This window comes from Erithacus rubecula (assembly GCF_903797595.1).
Source record: "Erithacus rubecula genome assembly, chromosome: 2".
NCBI lineage: Eukaryota > Metazoa > Chordata > Aves > Passeriformes > Muscicapidae > Erithacus > Erithacus rubecula.
This window is the reverse complement of record NC_136685.1, coordinates 61,376,522-61,392,927: the sequence shown is the minus strand read 5'-3', so window position 1 is coordinate 61,392,927 and position 16,406 is coordinate 61,376,522. Positions and strand designations below refer to the sequence as shown.

Below are 16,406 nucleotides of genomic sequence, written 5' to 3'. Positions count from 1 at the left end.
ATTCAGTTTGAAGAAGTTGACACCTTGCCTAATCTCTCCTCAGATACCTTATTTGCCTGCTGGTAGATTAGTGGTGTGGCTGTGTTATCTCTCATTCTGGCCAGCTGAAGCATCGTGCCAACAGCTGCCCTATGGTACAGACAGTCCAGTATCCCTGTGGCTGTGAGAGAGTTCCATCAGGGATATCCAACAGGCCTCTGTGAGAACAGGAGACATTTTCACTGTTTTGGCCATTGAATTTGAACATTGCTGAAAGCTACAGCCAACTGTGAAGACATCTCAGCTGCTGTTTTGAGTTGGAAATATGGGACAATCTCACTTTTTTTTTTTTTTTTTTTTTTTTTGTAAGGTGGTCTTTACAAAACAATCACTTTGTTAGAGTAGAATGTATCTTCCATTGTAGTCCACATTCGTGCTATCCACAAATTCAGTTATCATTAACCTAATGTTTAAAATATCATTTACCTGTTCTTTAACACTGCAATATGTGATTTTTTTAATGCAAGATTTAAAGAAATATTTACATTAAAGCCAATATAATTTGAAGCCCAACCTTAGTATGCTATGCTGTTAGCTGCAAGTTGTCCAAGTCTGTATATATACATTATTTCTGTTGCCACAGCTGAGGCAGGAGTGGACAAAATAGAATCCAAAAGTTTGAGAGAACACAGGTTTGGATATTAAATGGATTTTAAAAATGGCTTCAGAAATACTCATGAATGTGGGAGTAGAGTGTAGACAAGCCTTCACTCAGCTGCCTGTATCTAGTCTCTTGCCAGGTTTCAACCTTTCACAAATTTACAGCTTTATAGGGATGTAGGCAAATCAAATAAAAACAATTTTGTGCCTGAAATTTAGTATGAAGACAGGTACCATCATGCATTTGAGAGCCAATGTCTGTTGAGGACTAAAATGGTCCTCTCTGAATTTAGAATGCTCAGCCATGTTTCAGGTAGGTGCTCACTGAAGGATTTGTCATCAGTTTCTATTACAGCTCACTTGTGGATGAATGCATACTGTCACAAATGTTAGCATTTGCAAGGTGATACCACAGAGAACATTATCATGTTGTGAAAGAAAGGTGAGTAGTATTCAGTCATCACAAATGTTTCTGCGTCTTTCCCACCTTTGTCATCTCTAAGTAACTTGGAATTACAAGCAGTCTTCACATTCAGTAAAAGGGTAATTTGAGATATGTTGGAGAGTAGAGAGGGAGATACATCCAAAGGTAACAAAATGATGTCTCATGTAATTCTGATACTCCTATGGCAAGCAGGGAAAAATGATTGGGAAGTTTAAGTGAAGTGATAATTTACCTTCATCATACTTCGTCTTTTACAATGTATAAGCTGGGTGTTTACATGAAAGCAAATGCTTGTTCTCCTTCTCCAGTATCTGTGTATAGACCTTCCTGACTAACACCAGCATCATCTGTTGAAAATGATGGTATTTTATCAATGTTAAAACTGTTAGATTGTGGTGCACTTTCTGCACCTAAAAATATTACTAATGCATCTTCATTATTACTTGAGGTAACCAAGTAGGAGGATATTGATAAAACAAACAACTCTACAGCATTAGTTAGAAATGAAATTATGCCCTTTTCAGCGAAGACACAAATTGTTTTCTTAGTGGAAGAAGAAGCAAACAAATCACTGACAGGATATTTTCATTCACCTTTAGTCTCTGGCTGGTCAGCTAAGCTGTATAAATGACTGGATTGGCATAAGCAGACCAGCTATGGTGCATGTTCATGACTTTTGCAGCAAGCACGTCTTCATTCTCTGATATTCAAACTGCTTATAAAAAAGAAGTCCCCAGAGTGTGGATTGTAAAAGCTTTGCTAAGATTATTTTATGATCTGTTGTCTTGTGTGCTACCTTACTTCTAACAAGTCACTCGGAGCATAAATTTAGTAACTGTTACTACTATCTTTATTGATCTATTTGCAACCATAGGTTCTTTTCTTTTGCTGGTAATGCCAATTCACTGTTTCCCTTTGCAAAGGGCAGCACTGCAGTTATTGTTACAACCACAGCCCAAACAGCAACTCTGTCAGCCAAATTATACCTTGTGGTCACTCCCTGTACCGTGCATCCCTTGGGCAGTAAGGCAATACTGTTCCCATGTGACTAATATTTCAAACCAGCTACTCAGGTGCTGAAATGACCTCTGGACACTTGTAACCATTGTGAGTGTCTGGATTTTCCTTGAGTGGCTCTCAGGAGCACAAGCTCTCCGGTGAGCACGCAGAAATCATAAAACAAAAGAATCATAGCATGTTGTGTACAGGGATTTTATAAACCTGTGGGCAAGCAGTTAGAGTGGTACAGCACAGTCCTGCTCTACATATGGGATAATTTTGCTTAAGGTGCTTGCTTTGGGCCCCAGAACTTCTCTGTGGCTAGGTAAGCTAATGGAATACTTGTCCTGTTGTAGTGGATCGTAACAGTAACTCCTTGTAAAGCATAAAGCTCAGTTGCCTTAGGAGAGTAATAAAATCAGCTTCACTTAGGTAATTCCCAGGTGCCACAGCCTTGCTGCTTACAGTCCTCTGTCAAAGAAATAGCTTTTATCTGCTCTGCCTGATGGGTCAGTTGGGAATTGCTACTTGTTTAAACACTCAGATATTTACAGATATGACATGCACACTAAGCATGTCTTATGGGGCTTCAGCCAGAAATTTTCACTTTGAGAATCTCCAGCCAAAAGAAGGATTTTGCAGAAACTAATGTGTTACATGGAAATGATGGCTTCAGTTTTAAATGTTTGATGTGAAATTGATTTGACAAGAGGGCTAAAATTAAAACAAGTCTCCTAGCAACATTTTCAACTTATTGTCTTATTACCACATGCCAATTATGATTTTCCCAAGTTTTGTTTAGTGAGTTGTTTTGTTCTTCTATTTCAAGTCAGAAGTTAATTTTCATGTATAACAATTTGCCTAAATTATTTTTTTCATTATAAGTTTGGCTTATTTCCTGTTGTAAGGGATTGCTAACACAAAGAGAGCTCAAAAATAGGCTATTTCCTGAAAGGGGACTGTAATGGCTGCAGGTCAGCTCCTGCCCCAATCATATGGCTGCATGTATATTCATATTTGTGACCATCAAACCAGCCTACTTCAACCCATGATAATTTCCCAGAGCAGCACAGGACTTGCCTGGCTTTTATGTTCAGTTTCATCTCAGTGCTCACTCCAAACCTTTCTGGGCCCTCTCAAACTCAGTGAACACTGATTTCCAATGTATCACCTTGAGTCTTAGAAAATTTTGATGCTTATAAAATATTCTCTATTTACAAAGAACTCTGTGAAAATTAGCATGTGTTGTCTCTATTCTCATGAATAAATAAAAAGCAGCAGCCATACCAACTCTTCTCATGTTATTCAATCCTGCAAAGATGAACCCGTGAGGAATATAATTAGTTTCTATTTATTAATTATATTATATAATGCATAGTTCTTATCACAAATGAATGTTTATCTTATTTATAGCTGTAATATTTATATTATAAAGCTCCAGGCATGTCTGTATGTGTTCTTCTATAGTTTTTATTATAAAAAACTGCCTTATTAAATTCATGCATTCAAAAATCCTAATGAAAAAATCCTTTGGATTATTCTAACAATTATCAAGTAATTTAAATGTAATTTTCCAATGGCAAAATTTGAGGGCATTGGATTTTTGCCTGGAATTTCTACATGTCAAACTTTATAGCTGGTGCAGCTTTGCCCACACCTTAGGACACCAGGAAATCCTGGACAAAAGGCTGCTTACTGTACCAGTACAGACCTGCATCATGGAGTCATTGGAATTGTCTCATAAATACACAGCACACATGCAGGAGATGGGATCTACACATACAAACTGCTGCACCTGTGCAGTAACACTGGCATTTACCAGGTTCTGTGAACCCACTGCACGTGGATTTCACTACTCCTGTACCAATGCCCATTACAGGAATCAAATTTAGAAACTCAGCATCCCTATTTTTGACAAATGCATTCTCTAAATTTGCTTAAATTCATTCCAGTTATGTGTATCATCTCTATTTAAAAACCTGTGCAATTTCACCTACTGGCACAAAGTAAGCTGTTTTTTCAGGGTGCTGTTCTATTTTGCCAGTAACCCCCACCGCTCCAAGTTGCAGAACCAGTACCTCAGCTCTCAGATGTTGGGCGTGTCCTGAAGCATTTTGGTTTCCATAGATATGTGTGCTTGGTTCACCATTAGTTAGTAAGTGTTCAATGATCTCAGCAACTCCCTTTGTGTGTGTGTGTGTGTGTGCAACATTTTCTCTTAGCACACGGTTGCTTTTGTTTCTGGAGTGCTTATCACCATAACAGTCCTCCCCCCTCCCGAATAATCTGTTACTACGAAAGATCTGTTACTATGCTCCCTTGATTAATGTATCTATTCTACATCCAAAAGCCCGTGTATGCAGAATGTAAAGGTCACGTGAATAATCTTTTTAGAGTTCTATCTTGTCAATGAACTGTCTAAAAAATTAGTCACTTGTTACATCAACTGAAAATACAAAAACCCAGTGGGGTGTGGCAGCTGTTTCCCATATCCATGAGATTTAAGCATTAATCATCCCATTCAGGTCAATTAGTCTTCCCGAGCACTCAGTCATGCATATTTTTGATTGCTCATAACTCCTCCTGAGACAAAGGCCAAGTGTGCTCAGATTCTCCTGAACTGCTCTCTCTTCTCACGGGCTGGAGTAGAAGGAGCAACCCTGCAGCCTGAAGCTCACTGGAGATATTCAGGTGATTTTAGTGAGCACAGATTTAAGTTATAGCTTAATACAGACTGGTAGGTAAACAGGAGTATAAATTTTCTTCCTGTCAAAAAAAAGAGCATTATAGAAATCCTGCAATTATCTTGAAAGCATTTAGGAAAATCTAAAAGGAACTAAAATATTTTTCTATTTGTTTATTTAAAATTAGCAGTAATTAAAAAGGGGGACATGTGGAACCAAAACTCAAAAAAGAAACACATGCAAGGTACTGGAATCCAGGGTAGTAAATTAATTTTAAAGTTAACATTTAGGGTAAAGAACAAATAAATAAAAAAAGAACAGGAGAATGAACCTGTCTTTCCAGAAATCAGAAGCCACAGTCTGGTGTAAGACAGCAGTGACTGATTTGCTGTCTTTACTAGGACAGGGCTATAATATGGGCCATGCAAAAATTGAGATTAGAATGGGAAGCTTTCTAATCATGGGAGAAGTGCAACTTTCCCCTGAAAACAGCAGGCAAGTACACTGTCTTTTTTTCACTATTTAAATGTCTTGGGCATTGGAGGAAAAGCACTTGCAACAGTTTTGATAAAGACCAGACTTCCCACATTCGAGACCTCCTGTAGACTGTTGTGTATTTAAAATGTTTAGAGTTTCCTCTTAAGCTGTGATGCACTTAAGAAGTTTTGGCTTAGGAAATAACATTCTATGTCTGGCACTTCAATGAAAGTGCACAGACATGTTTTGCAGTGTATACTGAAGCTTATTTGACTGGAAAATGAAGTTGCTACCTCCTGGACATGAGGCTTTTAACTTCATGTTATTAACCTGACATTTTACAGATATTGATATTCAAGTTAAAAGAAGAAAAGAATGGCTTATTAATCTGATTTTACAAAATTAATCCACGAACCACAAACACCAAGTTTCTACAACCATCAGTTAAAACATTTTTAATTTAAGCCTCCACATTTGAAACAAGTGTCACATACATTAATATCACTTGAAAGTCATTAATAACTATTTGCAATAGCTTTCTCTGGAACATCTTAGTTGTGTAACATGTGGGTTATGCTTCTACCTCTCCCAATACATTCAGAGCCAAGTTTATTTTACATTAGTGCTCTTTTGACAAGTTAGGCCAATGCTTATAAAAAAGCATACAAAAGACTTATGCTAAACCTGATTACCATGTTACCATACCATCCTCCCTGTCATTAGAATGGTGTCCATTTTCTTACACTTTTTTCTCCTTTTCAGCTTTAGTTGTATAAGGATTTTAATGACTTGAGATTCTTCGCTGTGTTTTGAATTCACTAGAAGTAGGTACCATCGTTACTTATGATTAAGTCTACACAGTATTCCCCACCAGCCAGTACAGTACAGAAAAGGGGGAAAAAATTTAAAAGGACACGTTTATCACAGAACTCTCTTATTCAGCAAGAATCATAAATACAGTAGATTGTACATGCCACAACTGAGCTCGTAACAATTCTGAAGTCTGCAGACATTTGTGCTCTGTAAAGTTATAAAATACAGGCCTAGAAGGGACCTTCAGGAATCACCTCTAAAACATGATCACATGTAATACATAGCATTATTAAATTGAAAAAGGTGTTACAAAATGGAAAGCTATACAATATATAATACAAGAAATACAGAGCATTGCAGAAGATTAGTTGTAAATTACTTTAGCTTTACAGTCTGTTGGTTAATGCTTTCTGAGTTCTATTTTGTACATGTGCATGAATACACATACCTACACACTTACCCTCTCCTAAGTACCAGGTTCATGAGAGTAAGAAATAACATGGAGAAACATGCAGCATTTGCTTTCCACCCCACCTGTTCCTCCTCAGTCTCTTTGCTAAAGCTACTTCTCCCATAGCTGGAAGAGGAGTTTGAAGAATGAATTTCTTCCTACTTTCCCAGCTGAACAAAGCCCTGACAAAGATTATAGACCATAATTAAATCTGCTGTAAGGTGCTGCAGGTCCATGACCAACACAGACATGGCTATGCCTTGCTAGAATACTTACTTGGAATTGCTGGCGGCAGAAACACAAATGAGGAGCCAGGCAGATTACTCCAACATGGATGTCTGTATGAAGTTTACATATGTAAATTGCTCACAGAACTGCTTTTCTATTTCTACCTGTTACCCCTACTCACTCACAAAGCAGCACCAAGTTCACTGAACTCTGAGGTACCTACAGTGTTAGAAATTTTTGGAGGTTTTAAAACACCTTATGCTGTCCCCTCCAAAGCACTCTGATTATTAAAACACTGCAACTTTACAAAGGTAGAGAAATAGAATAGTTTATGTTTCTGCTCAAAGACACTTTCTAAATCAGCATCCCTCATATACCATGTAAAAATGTCTGTAGTTTAACATCTGAATCCATGAAAACATATATGTGATTCCATCACAAGTCTGCTGTGGCCACAAATGCACCAATGTTACATTAGCCACTGTTAATGTTATACACACCACCTTGGTGCTTTGGAGGAGACCCTGCCCAACAGCACCAATTGGCAGAAAATAAATTTTAATTTTATTTCCCCCTTAATTCAAATAGCTAAAAGTCAACAACAGTCCAGTAACAGGAATGAGAAAAGATTTTTAGGCAGCAGGTGACTGTGACAGCATCACAGAAGTTTCTTCTTTGGGACTGACTTTGACAGAAGAAAAAGCATTCCTTGGAAGACTGTGCTTTTTCCTAGCTCCATTTAAAGCAATTTAGAGGTGAAAAAAACCAACTCACCTCACAGGACCCACTAATAGGTTGTTTACAATCTATCTTTTTCCTTTCTACACTGGAAACAGTATCATCTATATTCATAAGAAAATATTTTAATAAAATAAGGATGACTCAAATAGTTGGGAGGGGAAGGAGCAAGTAAACCACCCAAACTGAATTGACATGAGAATATGTAAATAATACTTTAGGTAAAAGTTATTTGTTTTAAGATGCCAATGTTTTTCCTAATTTATTGCCATGCACACTGGCAAAATAAGGTGAGTTTTTCAGCCTCCCTAATGACACCAAATGTGTATCAGAGGTGGTCCTCTGTTTTGGCAGTTGACTGTACTTGGACTTAATCTTTCAATTTAAGTATGGTGCTCTCTCTGGGGAGGAGTAGTAATAGGTAGGCTTGATGTTTCCCAGGACTTCATCTTCCCAGTTGGGGAGGCAGCAGAAGAAGAAAGCACAACCTATTACAACAACAGTGCTGGCCCAGCCAAAGCCATAGGCCCAGCTGAACATGTTATCTCCAGTCAGTGGAATGTCTTCTGTGAATTTCACTGGGTAAATGACCAAGCCAATGATCTGGAATGCAGCTAGAGAGAAAAGAAAACCAGGAGTAAGTCACAGTGAACATATTACAGTTCCCATTAAGAAAAGGTACGTGGAGATAAGTGCATACTTTAGATATGTAAGGATTAGCTTCAGACGTGCATTGTTACAGAGGTATGTGACTTCTGTTCCAGGCACATCCCCACACCTATGTGGCTCTGGCATCTCAGCTGCCATTGCCAGGCTGCTAAGGCACACACCTGCATGCTGTGACCAGCCCTGTCCCACAGCCAGCACCGGGAACCCTGCCAAGCCAGTTACCTCCCAGAGCCCTGTTCCTCCTCCTCCCATCAGAAAGGTGGGGAGAACCCAGGCCTCTCAGCTCTTAAGTCTTAGCAGGTGACATGCAGGGTCAAATGTGTTGGGTGTCCCCATATAGTGCTTTTGGGAAAGTGAGAACTGACAAAAGCCACTGGAGCTTCCCTATCCATTATGCTTTCAGAGTGCAACCCAACCTTCCCTTGTTCCCCATGAAAATGAGTCATAAACCAGACAAAGACAGCTAATTTCATAAGGGAGGCTCCATCTAGCATGTTTTTCTGCTGATGACTGTTTCACATCTAAAATCACTTTGTGCCCAGCCTTACCAACAACAAAGAGCAGGCCTCCAATTCCTCGCACAAAGTTGAAGCGGAGAATCTCGATCGAGAACGCGATGACTGCAAGGGCGAAACAGATGACCAGGATCACAAAGCCAACAAGGTATGTGGCAGCAGCTGCTCTCCCCCACCCTTGAAAAAGAAAAAAAAGAAAAGTATTACACACAGCAGTACTCTTCTGTGGGTCATTGCAGCACCTTGGTTTTCTTTAATAATTTTTTTTTTAAATCCTTCACTGTAAGAAGCATGTCCTTATGTCAAAGCAATACTGAATGTCTGCAAAACACATAGCTGCAGAGCAGGGGGCATGACTCCCTGCCTGCTAACTTGTCTTGCTGAAAAGGGGGATAGAGTACAGCCGAGAAGAGAGATAACACCTTCAAAACTCCGGGTCTGTAAGACACTCACAGACATCTGAGCAGATAGGGCACACCCCTGCTGACAGTGCCCTCTATCATTACAGCTACTGTTCGATATGCAAGTTTACTTCCATGTAAAGGGAGATGTGAAAGCAGACAAGAGGGTACCACCACAGGGGATAACTTCTGGGAAATAACAGTGCTATCTCCATAAAACTTCTTTTTGTTTAAGACAAGAATGGAGCATGTGGAACAAAGTAAGCACAACCAAAAAGAAATAAACCTTCTATAGCTGAAAAGATGACAAAAATAAAGTTCTTGAAAATAAGTATCTATTCACAGCTAAAATGTAGCAGGTGGGAAGAAACAACAAAATCTGAGGTAGAAGTTGATGAGTCCTCTTTGAATCATGACTTTGACGTTTGCTGGAACAGGGTGTATCAAGCTACTTAGTGTCGAGCTCCTGCACGCTGGCGAGGCTCAGGCATGAAGCAAGAGGCTGTATTCCAACAGAGCAGCGCCAGCACCCAGAGCTCACCCGGCACAGCCCAGGGCCACGGCAGCAATGGCAGGAAAACCTCCAAGAGAAACAGCCAGCCATTCTACTTCGGCAGCAACACCGCCTTGTGAAAAGGCCCTCACACACCTTGTCCTCCCCAGAAACCAAATAATTTAGGTGAGCCCAGTGCAAACAACTACAAGCAAAGGTGTTCCTGCCCTGGAGGCAGGATACCTGCCCACAAGGGCTAAACCATACTGGCTAGTGCTTTGTTTTCCAGCCAGCTGTCATCACAGTTCAATTCCCACATCTACATAATCTGGGTTTCTACTTTCACACACTCAGACAGAGGTAGGGCTGGGTCCTGAGTTTCCTCTAATGTAGGAATAAAGAGGCCAGTGAGATATAGGTCAGAACATTAAAAAAAAAAAAAAAAAATTCTCTTTCATCATAGCTGCCCATTCCACCCACCACTATTGAAGTGACTTTGGAGATATCCTGCTTTCAATGTAGTCTCCATTCTTTCTCTGCAATTTGCTAACTGAAAGCAAAGCATTGTTCTACAGTATTTAAATTAGCTTTGTTTGAACTGATTTCTTTCTTCTCTAATCCAACAGTAAAAATAAAATACAGCAATTATCCATCAGGCAAATCTCTGCCAAAACTCCCAACCACCACTGCCACCTGAAGACAATAAAACTGACACAGAAAAGATAAGGAAAAGGTTTTTTTTCCCTTCTCCCTTCATGGAGCCACCCAAGACAGTAAAAGCTTCTCAAATTTCTTCTTCTTCTACAGCTGGCTATGCATGCCTCATACCCATTCCCTGAGGGAATTCTGAGGGGAAGAAGTGGGGAGGTGATGGGTGAGTGTCTGGAGATTACAGCTACGTCAGTGGTTTGATAAAATCTTTTCATACAAAATATTCTCTGTCATACCTAAGGCAGGTATTGAGTATTGTCTCTACAATAGGATTTACTTAGTAATTTAGTAATAATTTATTTATTTATTAGATAAATAAATTAGATATTTATTATTTATTAGATAACTAATATGAATGGATATGTAACCATTACACACAGCCAGCGCAGGAAGACCCATTCAAACTAGATGATCTAGGCAAAGTTTTAATCAATATTTGTCCTATTTAAAAAAAAAAAAAAATCAAAAAAAAAGGTACAAGAAAAAGGAACACTTAGTTACCATAGCATATTCCCTTTCAGATGCTTTATTTATGCTGACAAGTTTAGGCAGACAAATCTGGCATCTGTTTGATAAAATTTAGGTTGTAAACTCAAATACATCTGCACATTAGACACCTTGAGGTTTAGTGCAACACAAACACAACTGGAGGAGTACAAGACAGAACACTTACAGTGCTCTGCCATTTTCATATCATCTCTACTGTCTTTAGAAGCATAATAAGCTTTTGGATGCAGGTTTGCCCTGGCTCTGCTCACAGTGATTTATTTTCTTCTCTCTAGCAATAAGAAAATGACAATACTTATAGCTGCAGGAGATATCTTGTCAGGAAGATTAATATCAAGCTCAGCTTTGCTTCAGGTCTTCAGAAACAAGGCAGCAGCAGGTACCATCATTATGAAACTGAGTTTTGTGCTCCTGTGTGACAGAGCTCAGTGCTGGTGACCCAGTACCTTCCACTCTTTCTTCAGCTGGATTATTTTTTCCAGCAGCACTTAGCAGCAGGTTAATGCTGACAAGACTTCATTAGACTGAGTCACAGTTGCTGCCCACAGCACTAGATGGGTGTGCACTGGGCTGGATCAGTGTAGTCAGCCACAGAACTATCAGCCAGACATTTGGTCCCCTGTGGGAATCACAGGAAGAGCAGCAAAAACATCTGGATTTATGGTTTATTTTTGAAATTTCTCTTACATTGTGAGTATATAAAAGTCTTTCATACGTGACTGGTGGGACAGATTGGGGTGGGAGGGTGCACCTTGCCTAAGCACAGGGTGCAGCCCTGGGATGTTCCTTATCCACATGACCTGTTGCCACTCCACTGACAGGGAGAGTTTTCAGTACAGCTAAAACTGAAATTGCTGTTTCTCCATGTTCTCCTCATTCCCAAACATATCAAGTCAGGCTTTCCCAGCTTCTTTTCTCCTAAATGCTTCTGAGAGCTGATCAAGCCCCCACAGCACCAAGCTCTCCTTTCTTTCTGGAAGATCCTCCCTCCACAGCTCCCAGCTTCCAGGAGGGGAGAGGTGCAGGTTTATCCTCTCACTGTTAGCTGCCATAAGAGCTGGAGAGACCTGCTCACAGCCAGAAAGTAATAGGTTTATGCTCAAAAGTACCTTGTAATCACAAGGTATTTAGCCAGCACTTAAGCTTTTCCATAAAAATAGTAAATTCTCAGATCCATTAATTTGGCAGAGAGAGTATTTCTTGTGCAAAATAAACATAAGTATGATGTCTGTTTATGAAATCAACCAAGAACACCACAGTCATTTGAAGCTGCATAAATAAGAAGGCATACTAATAGGAGAGCAGAAAAGCAGAGAAATATTTGGGGGTATTAGTGTTTCCAGATCAGCTTGGTCTCAAAGAACAGTCAAGTTCTTTTCATCTAAACAGCAGAAAAGTATTTATCAGTTATGGTGGTGTTGAAAGAACATTTAAAAAACAACTGTTCAGAAGCTGAAGGTCTGTAATTATTAGGAAGGATTAAGAGTTTTATTACATAGCATTACATTACATGAATGATTACTATGGAAAGGAACTAGGCTGCAAATGTTATCATGCAAATAACTAGGAGGGGTCACGATTACTTAAGTTTAATGATGAGCACCAGTAGTATGATGAAATTAAAAGAAAGCAAGCAACAGTGCCTTAGTGTTAAGAGTATTTCCTGATTTCATTTGGCCATGCCTCAACCTCACCAGGGAAGAGGTGGAATCTCCATAGGCTAAGATATATAAATCTGGATTTCCCTGTAGAAATCAATAAAAGAGGTGTGAAAATAGTCTAGCAGGAAGATGAACTGCTGCAGGATTTGAAGTAGCAAGACTCTCATTCATTCTCATTGTTTATTTACCACCAGAAGCCAAAGCTAATTTGTTAGCTCGTGAGTAAAGGGAAGTTTTTATCACAACCTGCAGAGACTGGGCACATTTTTGCAATGTAGCTGTAATATTCTTGTGCATATAAATAGCAGCAGCAATCCTTGTTTGGCCTCAAGAGCCCATTACACAGAACTTTCAAAACATCTCCCTTTTTTGATGCAATAAAGGAGTAGTGAACTGCGAGCAAAAGAGCAATGTCAGCACTGCTTTTTTGCTCAGATAATGTGCAAACTTCCATGGTAGCATGACTGGTGAGAGGAAGCTATGTGCATACCCACCATGAGCATAGAGGAGCCCAGAATTGAAGGTTTGCTGGGAGGGCAGGTTGGAAATAAATACTAGGAATCACAATCTGTTTTGGCTTTGGGGTGCAGGAAAAGCAATTGCTAAACTACCAAATTCATAAATACAAGCCTTCTAGTACAAAGTTGGCTTCAGTTGAGAGCTGAGGAGAGGCATAGTCCTACACATCTCCAACTCTTAGTTTTTGGATTGTCAGCAGCAGAAGTGTGCCTGCTCAGGAGCCAGCAAAGTGCACTGGCAGAGATACCAGCCTCACATCTCACTGGGACTTTTACCAGGAAGTTGCAGCGAGTGTTTTCTGGGTGTAGGCAGAGACACCAACTGCTACACCTTCCCCATTAGCATTTCCTGAGTGCCTGCACTTGCCTGACACCATAAACGATGTTAGTTTGTCTTGAATGCATCCTGGCATTTGTAAATCAGACAAAAGCATGCCTGAAAAGAGCTGCAGTGAAAAGATAAGCATTCCTCCTTTATTTACCTGGCCCCTCAGTGAAGTCTCCACATGCACTCAGTTTCACCAATCATCTGTGTTATCAAAGTCTATGCCTCCAGGGACATAGGTACAGTGGCACAGCTGCAGTGAAACATGATCCACAAAGGCTGGGCTCCTACTTCTAGGTTCCACCTTTTTTTATTCCTTTCTCCCCCCACCTCTTGTTTGGTTTGGTTTTGGTGGTTTTTTTATTTGTTTTTTTGGAACTTACTAAGGATCCAGAAGAATGCTTCCTTTTTTTCTTTGTTGGCTGGTATGTACTTAAGTGAATACCAACTGGCTGTTAGGAATATAAGAAAGAGTTAACCTAATGGGGTTACCTTTACTGCACATGTACACACCCATCTTTTACAGTGTTAATTCAAAGCAAAGTCACTGGGACCAATCATTCAGAACCAGGAGGGCACAGCCACCCATAAATATTGCTCCTAAACTCACAATCTCATCACTATAAAGACAATCATCCTTTCCAAGTTACACAGTGCAAATAATCTGTCATAGTTGATGGCTTGCTGATACGTTTTAAACACACAGTCAACAGTTAAATCCTGCAATGGTCTAGACTTAGTCATCTTGAGTCACATTCTAGTGCACTACAGCACTTTTGCATTGCAACATTTTGATAATACACAGACGCTGCCAGCCAGGGCGCTTCCCAGACACAAACCCGTACAGAACTCTAAACAAAATCCCTTCCCTGCCTCTCTACCACATGACATCCTATTCTTCTTTTTCCCTTTCACTTCTCTCTCATGTGGTATTTGCAAATGTGCATTAAGGAGCTATGCAGTTTAGGAGATGCTCCTATTTGCAAAACTTTGTTTGTCTTTTCCTGCCCCTTTCCCCGCATTTAAAATAAGTGACTCACCCACTTTTCTTCTTCCTCTTCCTCCTGTACATGCCACAGCTCAATTAAGAATTTGTCTCATGGAATATTCTGTTAGAGATCCACTCCGAAGTTTTCATTTCGTCATAAGAGGTGCACAGCAATTATCGTATGCAAAACACAAGTTATGCATCTCAATTACTTAACCTTTATTTTCCTGCAGCAGTGCTGTAAACGCCTGCCAGGCATTTTTTCCTTTGCAAATGCCCTCACCTATTTTGACAGTAATTACATTAGCATAGAAGAAAAGAAAACAAAACAAATCAAACCTGAACTCATGTATTACATCCTGTCTCTAGATGTAAATACTATCTGAGTAGACAGTCGCATTGATGTTACTAAAATTTGAGAACAGGAAAATTAATATAAAAAAGCCAAGAATTTAAATAAGATTTGGTTTAAATAAGCCAAGGCTCAAACAAGTGTAGTCAAGGATACTGTTCTTCTGTTTGAGCCTGTTAACTAGAGAAACCGCAGAAAATTACTTTTGTCCCACAGTGCTGAGGGCTGACGCAAAGCACACACCCATCAGTACTCAGGGACGTGTGAAGCAGTGTCACTATAGAAGAAAACAAATTCCATCAGCTGTACTGTATTAGCACTTTTTCCCTGTGCAAGTTACACCAACTCTGCACTAGCTTTTTTTCTCTGTCTAATGGGGTAGATGGATATTTTCATCTCCCTAGCCAGATTTCTTCCACCTGCAGTGAAGCCCGAAGCGATCACCCGGCTGAGAAAGCCACTTCTCTTACGGTATATTCAGGATTTAGCTTGTGCACGAGTGTTGCAATGAAAAGCTTCTGGAAGTGAGTCTGCCGTGCTCGGGCAGCAAGGGATCGGCGCAGGGAAACAGTCCCAGCTCTCCCAGCTGAAACACACCCTTCCAGCCCCCCAGTCCCTAAAGAGCCCTCATCCAGGATCTTAAGGCGGGTCTGCTTATTTGTCCAAAAATATTTTGTTTGAGGGAAAAGCAGATGTAATCAGACCCACGTGTTCTAGCAATAAAATAAAAAGTCCCCCAGAAGACCTAGAAATTGAGAGTGTGCAGTAAGAATGTTACGGTGGCGATGCCAGATACAGAAGCAGCTAAGCAAGTTAAAACAGAGGCGCGCTTATCCCTGATTTCAGGCCCCAGTGCAGCAGAGAGGTACAAAGGATAGAGCACTTTTTTTCTGCCTGCGAACCCACATCAGACCGTTTTAAGACGCAGATCAGGAGGCATTTTAATAGCTGCACTCCCTTGACCAGGAGGATTAAATTAAGGTGCTGTCTTCCCTCGAAGGGTCAGGGAAATACCATTTTACTACTGTCCAGGGTGGTTCTGCAGAGGACACCCTGCATGAAGGTTTCCACTCGCCGTCCGAGCGGGGAAGCCAGCGGCACAGGGAGGGAGCTGCCCGGTGCCAGGTAAGGCTGTGGCACTGCAGCTCAGGAGAGTCCAGGGGAAGCAAACAGACCTGGAGCCTGTTGCTATCTTACTTGGGTTGTAAAATAACCTCAGAAAAATCCAAAATATCAACACCCCGGTTTCTCAGTGCTGTACTGATAGAAAAATGATCGCTCTGGAGCAGTACGGTCCTGTGTTTCAGTGCTGGTTTGAGCCCCAAAACAACATGGATACTGGTTCTGGAACTCCATTCCGGGAGCAGCTGTTAGGGGGGCTAGGGGAGGTCAGTACCTTGGTACCCACTGCCCCGGGTCCCTCGGAGGGCTTCTCACTTGTCACTCACCGTAGTCCATGAGGGACTCGCAGCTCCAGTTGAGATCCTCCTCGCCCCGCGTGCAGCTCTCCCACAGCGACGCTTGCTGCACGTAGGGCTCCGACTCGGACTCCAGCCAGCCGCGGCCCGCCAGGGCGATGATGCCCATGATGATGGCCAGGCCCAGCAGCAGGGGCAGGAGCCAGCGGCATCTCCAGCAGGCGAGGCCGCACACCACCATCGTGCCCGGCCGGCGGCGCGCCCAGCGAGCCCGGGCGTCGCGGCTGCGGTGCGGCGGGGGCGCTCGGCGGGACGGGAGACTGCGAGCGTGCCGGGCCGAGCGGGGTTTTAAGGCGCCGGCGAGGAGGGAGTCC

General features: G+C 41.1%; 1 protein-coding gene across 1 annotated transcript; it reads right to left on the bottom strand.

Moving 5' to 3' along the window:
* Nucleotides 1-5,212: 5,212 nt before the first annotated feature.
* Nucleotides 5,213-16,406, bottom strand: PERP (p53 apoptosis effector related to PMP22). The gene is made up of 3 exons (XM_079299230.1): nucleotides 16,063-16,406; nucleotides 8,692-8,835; nucleotides 5,213-8,088 (listed from the first exon to the last, which is right to left on the bottom strand). The coding sequence occupies exons 1-3, from the start codon at nucleotides 16,271-16,273 to the stop codon at nucleotides 7,853-7,855; spliced, it is 591 nt and encodes a 196-aa protein (XP_079155356.1). The 5' UTR covers nucleotides 16,274-16,406; the 3' UTR covers nucleotides 5,213-7,852.